At 39.0% G+C, this 7,664-nt stretch overlaps 1 protein-coding gene across 1 annotated transcript; it reads left to right on the forward strand.

The window, feature by feature from the left end:
* The first annotated feature begins 4,572 nt into the window (after positions 1-4,572).
* On the forward strand, positions 4,573-7,664 carry LOC121763739 (transcription factor RF2b-like). The gene is made up of 4 exons (XM_042159805.1): positions 4,573-5,369; positions 6,416-6,548; positions 6,626-6,710; positions 6,939-7,664. The coding sequence occupies exons 1-4, from the start codon at positions 4,996-4,998 to the stop codon at positions 7,313-7,315; spliced, it is 969 nt and encodes a 322-aa protein (XP_042015739.1). The 5' UTR covers positions 4,573-4,995; the 3' UTR covers positions 7,316-7,664.

Below are 7,664 nucleotides of genomic sequence, written 5' to 3' on the forward strand. Positions count from 1 at the left end.
TACTTTTATATATTAGTTTTATAATAAAATGTGAGTGGAAAAATGTGAGTGGAATGTGAGGCCTATTACCAATTATGGAATATTCCAACCGGGACTCCTAAAGTGGGACACCCAAAAATGGTAAACCGGGACTCCTAAAGTGGGACGGAGGGAGTATTATTTTTCTAAAACGAGTGCAAAAAAGAAATGACTCAAGCAACGTGGGACGGAGGGAGTACATTTTAATGAACTTTGCTACTTTTCACAAAAAATATAGTAATTTTTTTTTAAATTTCCAATCAAACAAACTAGGAGTATAATATGGTAGAAGGGGTGTAATCAATTGCTAACTAATTAGCAATCCAAAACTGAGACCAATTTTTAACCATTAGATTAGAAGATCTAGTGGTGGATATAATGCCATGTGGAAAAATTTAAATGAGTATTAAATAAAATTGAAGGGTATTAATGTCAATTCTCTCTTATTAAAACTTTAAATTTGCATAACTCACTCGATTTATATTTTTTTTCGTAAAAAATATATCAAATTAAAGGTAATTTTATAAGGATTCTAATGATATCTCACTTGCATATGTTCCGACGACGTTCGGATGATGAAATTTGATGATTTTTGTTTCAATTTTCGTAACATATTTTTTTATCAACAAATACATAAAAAAATCTCAATATATAGCATATAAAATCTCAATATACTGCATGTAAAATCTCAACATAATGCATGTGAAATCTCAATAAAACTGTATTGAGATTTTGTCTACTATTTATTGAGATTCGTAAGAATTAATGCATGTGTAGATCTGGGTTTCCATGTTCATTACATACACACGAATAGGGCACTGGGAATAAAAATGATATAACCAAGCTAACAATTATTTATAATCAAGAATAATCTAGGATTGTGTGGGCGGTGTTTGTTTCGCTTGGGCCGAGATATGGGAGGATTTTATTTGAGTAGGCACGCTTGGGTCGTTGATGGGCTATTATAATATTGTAGTGGCTTGATCATGAGGTGAGTTGGACATGTGATGGGCCGTTGTCGTGGGCTTGGGAGCATTAGAATTCAAATTCTATTCTAAAAAGAAAGAATTTTGATTTATACTACAAATTATTATTAATTACGTGGCAATTGATATAGGAGTATGAATTAGTATGTGTCTTTTTTGAACTGTTTATAATAAAATTATCACTCACACACATTTATATCATGCTTGTTGTCTAATTTCGCAATGTAATGTTTGTCGAAGACGTATTCTGAAAAACACCAAAAAAATTGTAATACTGTGGAGGGTTACTAAAGAAAAGCATGTTTTAGAATTTTTTTTGAAAAATACTAAAATTTACTACTTAGCTAAAACATCCCCTTATTGTTGTCCTTACACAAAATAAATACTACTACCAGACTCAAAATATTTTATTAATATAAACTCGTCATTACATATCTTCTAGTAATAATCCATATACTCGTTCAATTTCATTAAAATTTAAAATAGGGGTTTTGAAAAAAAAATCATAAATTTTGTTCAAAATTCTGATATGTTCCACAAATTTGAAAATAATTGTAAAAATCATAAATTAACATTTTTTTTAGAAAAATTCTATAAAGTCTAATTTGGATTAAATGGTATCTAAAGTGATATCCGAATAATTCAACGAGGATAACACCACACATGAATTTTATCATATATCATCCATAGCAGTATGTATAGTTTTACGATTAATTGTTGAAGAAAATTCCAATAACTTATTTGCAATTAATCTGGTGTGTGGTAAGTGGAGAACTAAGAGCAAATAATTTTTTTATTTTTTTTTAACACCTAGCGGTGGAGGGTTCAAGGGTCCCTCATCCCTTTATTTCATCAACTTCCGTCATACAACGAAACAACACCCAAAGAGCAATCTAATGTTCAAAGAGTAACGTGAGGACTCCTCCAAATAAGGGGGAGACACCAATATAATGTACACACAAAATAAAACAAAAAACCATTAATGTTCATGGCTGGACTGACGACGCCAGAAACTCGGGTACCCAAGTTGGTCCATTCTGATCAGGCCCTTCACCAGCGCCGGCGCTGAGTTGTGCTCGAAGATAATCCTATTCCTCTCTTTGCTGCCTTGTTGCGCGAGGACGACTGCTACCTTGTTGCCTTGAGCGGGAATATAAGAAATTTTAGCTTCCACTTGCCTAAGCTTGTTGCGGATGTTAATGATTCTATATCTCAGATTGGCTGCTCCAAATTTTTCTGATATGAGCAAGGAAGCCACATCCTTTGCTCCCAACTCAATCCAGATTGGTTTCCCTTGCTCCTTCGCAATTGAAAGGGCTTGCATCGGGGGCTGAAGTAGCCGAGATGTTTTCCATGAACCCCTGCACTAAGCTTCCACTTGCGTTCCTAATAACACCTCCGGCCCCTGCCTCTGAATTTGAGTTTAATCCAATCTGAGTCGGGCGGAATCCATCGCACATGCCTAATTTGTTCTCTCTCCAATTAGAGGTGTTAAACATATCCGTTTCCACTGGTTTTTGCCCAATTTAAGATGTTGCAGATATGATTTGATCCGATTAAACACCGATCCGACACTAAAGCTTGTATTCCGATGAATGTTGCTATTTCTCTCCGACCAGATGAACCATAAGACAAGGCAGGGGATATCTGTATGACAGATGCGTCTATGCCAGAATCTGATACGCGCTTCCAAGTCTAGCACCGCGGCATTCCATCTCCCACCATCCTCCAGACTTGCGAAGCAATCTCCCCACGCAAAAACAGATGTTCTCTTGTTTCCACCGCGGGGGATTTGCAGAGCGAGGCTAATTTTCCTCCATTGAAGCTTTGCATCCACCGGAATACGGTTTTCGAGAAGCCTCCAAATGAAGATTGAGATAGAAGGAAGGATGAGATCGCACCAAGTTAGTTTAAAAAACAGGGTGCTCGATCCCAATTGATCCCATTTGTTTCATAGCTTCTTTGGTGGGCTCGAGCTCCTGAAAAACATGAAGAGGACACCCAGGGTGCTCTTGATAAGTGTGAGTCTTCCACCAAAGGATAGCGACCATGAATGGATACGGGATGAAATTGAACATGTCCGTTTTCTTCCTTCCTTTGAGGATTGGAACTCCAAGATAAATGAAAGGAAACCTTCCTTGCTGAAATCCACATGTATCCACAATCTGTGCAGCCCAATCCGCATGCCTCTCGTCCACATAAAACTGGGACTTTTCCAGATTGATTTTTTATCCGGACACAGCGGCATAATGATTGATGCACTCCACCAGCTCTTGAAGTGAGGATTGTTTCGCTTGAGTGAACACAATCACATCATCCGCATATGCCAGGTGGGATATTTCGAGATTACGTAAGAAACGCATCTCCTTTCTCCCGAGGATCAGCTTATCTAAGTTGCGGGACAGATATTCCGCAGCCAAGATGAAGAGGGAGGGTGAGAGAGGGTCACCTTGTCGAAAGCCCGTCGAGGATTTGAAAAAACCCGCAGCAGATCCGTTAATGAGCACAGAGAACCAGCAGGAATTAACACAACGATTAACCAATCCGAGCCAATTCTCCGAGAACCCCATGCGACGCAAAATTTTGATCAAAAATGACCATTGTACCCGGTCATATGCCTTAGCCATATCAAGTTTAATTGCCACATTTGGAGTCGAGGAGCAGTTAGCCACATCTCGAATCAATTCTTGTGCTAACAGCACGTTGTCGCTCAAGAGACGCCCTTTAATGAACCCACTCTGATTAGGTACTGTGAGGAAGGGGATGAAAGGAGCTAATCTCGTCGAGATGATCTTTGATATAATCTTATTCGTGACGTTGCAAAGACATGACTACACAAAAACATGAATATTGTGAACCTCTGAAGCTCCAATAGCTTATTTGCAATTGCTTAATTATTTGCAGTTAATGTGGTGTGTGATATCTGGAGAACTATTGAAGCAAATAAATTTTACTTAATGACTTTACACAAAAACTTGAATATTGTGAACCTCTGACATTAAAGAGTAACCAATATGAATTCAACTCTTCTTTTACTAATTTTATTTTGAAAAAACGATAAAATAATATCTCTCGACCAAAATTTAAGCCAAGCATTTTGTTGTAGTTTTTCCTAATTACATTTCGTTTCCATTTTCTTCCATATAATGCAAGTATTAAATTCATGAAATAATCTGTTTACATAAAAGGAAAAAAGATCTTAAAATGGATAACACTAGTACAATATCCACTTCGCCATTTCTAGTTCCATGCAATGTGGAATTAGAACTGACCAAGACGGTTCCAATTCCAACGTACAAATTTTCTACGGTTCTTTTATAGTTTTTCCGATATTCCCTATTTTTGTTGATTTTTTTATGATTCTGGTTGTACCGCTAGTTTACCGTTCAAGACTAGCAGAACCATAACTGGACGACCTGAACTGCGAAGTCACCTTATTTAATTATGACAATTCCATAACCACCGATCCGAGCAAAATCGTCGATTTTGGTTTACCAATTCTCCCACCATTCTTTTTTGGGTTTTCCACAACCTCTTTCAATCTCCTAGATTTATTTTTCGATTTTCGTGATCTTCACTTATTTCAAACGAAATCTCTCATTTGCAGCTCAGCATTACAAAACCATAACCAGACCACCTAAACTGCAAAAAGCCAGTTCCGACTCACCTCACTCATGACGAATCCAGTTCTAGTTCCAGAACCACTAGTACGATTTCAAACCAAATCGACAATTCCGATTTAACCACCCATCACCACCAATATCCACATTTGCAACACTATGACCTTTGTGTAAGTAGGCCATGATTGATTGTAGCATGGCATAGGGCATAACCACTAGAGGGTGTTGATCCCATGCACACAACCCCACACCATGAAATGATTACACACTCTCAAAAAGTCCACCCAACTCACACACTCCACTCCCTTTTATTAAAAGTCTTTCCTAGTTCAACCAGAAACAGTTAAATATAACCGCAATAACCCACCAAGATGCAAGATCCCAACTCCAAGCAGCAAATGCCGCCCCTCTCCGCCGCAATGCGCCACCGCCGCGCCCACTCCGAGGTCAACTTCCGCCTCCCCGACGACCTAGATCTGGCCTCCGACCCCTTCGACGCCCCCGCCGCCAGCTTCGACGAGATGGGATCCGAAGACGACCTCTTCTCCACCTACATGGACATTGAGAAGCTCAGCGCCGCCCCCGGATCTGACGACGCCGACAAGAGGCCGCGCCACCGCCACAGCAATTCTGTCGACAGCTCCTCCAGCTTCTTGCTCAGCGACAGCAGCATCGAGGCCAAGAAGGCTATGCCCCCTGATAAGCTTGCTGAGCTCTGGACTATTGATCCAAAACGCGCAAAAAGGTGCAATCTTTACTCATTTTCTGTGTGGATTTGATCTGGGTTTTTTGCTTAATGCTTGTGTTGGATCATGGCCTCAAGATTGGATCTTGGGATGGATCGATCTCTGTGAATCTTGAAATTTTGGTGTGTGGATTTGAGTGATGTGTTTCTCTTTAATTATGGCTGTGATTGCATTAATTGAGTTGTAACAGTTGCTTGATCTTTTCTAAGTAATTGAGTGTTGGGATCTATGATTGGTTTGTGGTGTACTTAAGGTCATTTTTGGGTAAGGATGGAGCTCAATTGATGTGTGAATTTGGGCATTTATCACAAATGTGGTTAAATCAAAGCAACCCTTTTAATGGCAAGGATTATAGCTTTGGAGATCTTGATTGGGTTTTAGTGGATGATTTGGAAAAATCCTGTCTTTTTCTATTCAATGATGGATATATTGTGTATGAGCTTTACTTATTATCGGGAACATTAACTGCGATTGCTCGTGCATTTTTCTTGTGTGGTTTGTGATGAATCAAGTGATCTGGATTTGGTAAAATACTTTAGCAGAAGAAGTTCTAAAGAAAAGTACTAAATCAACTCAAATATAGTTAAACCAATGTTATTTATTGCAGAATGCAACTGTTTTTTCTGAAGGATATAATGTGGACTATGTTGATTTTAATTTTTAACATTTAAGACATCATGCACTTTGAACTCAGCTAAATGAAACTCGGGTTACAAAATATCAGCTCTGTTATCAAGTTGGATTAGTATGTCGAATTTTGGATGTCTACATCTTGCAATTCAGTAATCTTGTCTACTTTATCCTCGATTTTCAAATCTTTGGTGAGCTTAGGTAGGTATATTGCATTGACCGCTCAAGGTTCTTACTTTCGTTTCTTCCATCGTCCACTTCACAGTTTCCCTCTAATTTTTGCTGTCGATTTGTCAGAGTACGCTTGAAATGAGATTAGATGTGTTTTCTTATTAAGTTTTGTAGTTTGTGATATGCTTCATCATCAACGGCCTTTTGACTGTGTTTTCCTTTTATCGACAATCACAACCATCAGGATTCTGGCAAATAGACAGTCTGCTGCTCGATCAAAAGAAAGGAAGGCCCGGTATATATCTGAACTGGAGAGGAAAGTTCAGACGCTTCAAACTGAAGCAACGACTCTCTCTGCGCAACTGACTCTGTTTCAGGTATGTCTACTGGAGCAAAACATGTTACTACAGTCTTAACTTTACGATGTTTCTGATGCAAATGTTATCTCTTTCAGAGAGACACGACTGGACTCAGTAATGAGAATACGGAACTTAAGCTTCGTTTGCAAGCCATGGAACAGCAAGCTCAGCTACGCGATGGTAAGTACTAATGTAGTAACAACCTTTCTGATGCATCAACTCTTGAATTGGGGATGTTTTCATCTGTACCAGCTCCTCGTGTCATCGCTCACTAGCATTTGTCGAACCAAAAGTATTTGTGTTTTAAAAGTTTGCTTCTTGATCCTTCTGAATTTAGCATTGATACAAGATTAGAGTTTTTAATGTGATTTAAACCAATTTGAGATGAAATTCTTTGAAAATATGCAGCACTCAATGAAGCACTACGGCAGGAAGTAGAAAGACTCAGAGTCGCGACTGGAGAAATGTCGACCACATCAGATACGTTCAACTTAACCGTGCAGCACCTTCCCTACAACCAGACCACATTCTTCTCCAACCAGCCTCAAGCTGGCTCAAACGAATCATTGAACGCACAAATGCAGCAGTTTCACACTCTTCAAGCCGGCATGTCAAGCCACCACCAGCACGCCATGCTCTCTGCCAATCACACACGGCCGCTCTCTGACTCAATGCACCAAGACCCTCTCGGACGATTTCAAGGTCTTGACATCAGCAACGGGGCCACTCACGTGAAGTCTGAAGGCCCCTCTATATCCGCCAGTGAAAGCAGTAGTACATTCTGATTTTCAGGTTCTTTTGATTTTTTTTTTATCCCCGGAAATCTGTTTGTTCATAGACTGACACCGCGTTTAACATCCAGAATCATCAGCAATCCACATTTTTTCATTAACTTTTTTTTCTTTCTTTCTTTGGAGTTAACTGGTTGTTTTAGGTTCCCCCTTAGTGTTGTAGGTTTGTCGTTGTTCTTTGTGTTGGGAGCCGGTTAAGTCTTCGTTTCGTCTACATTTTGATTTATTCGTTTAAACTGAGAAATCATAGGTTGTGTTGTCTGTCGATTGTAATGGACTTGCACATCAGTTTGTGTTGGTTTACTGATAGATTTTTTAATTTTTATGCTTTGCTCTTCACTCA

This window comes from Salvia splendens, chromosome 14 (genome assembly GCF_004379255.2).
Source record: "Salvia splendens isolate huo1 chromosome 14, SspV2, whole genome shotgun sequence".
Taxonomy (NCBI): Eukaryota; Viridiplantae; Streptophyta; class Magnoliopsida; order Lamiales; family Lamiaceae; genus Salvia; species Salvia splendens.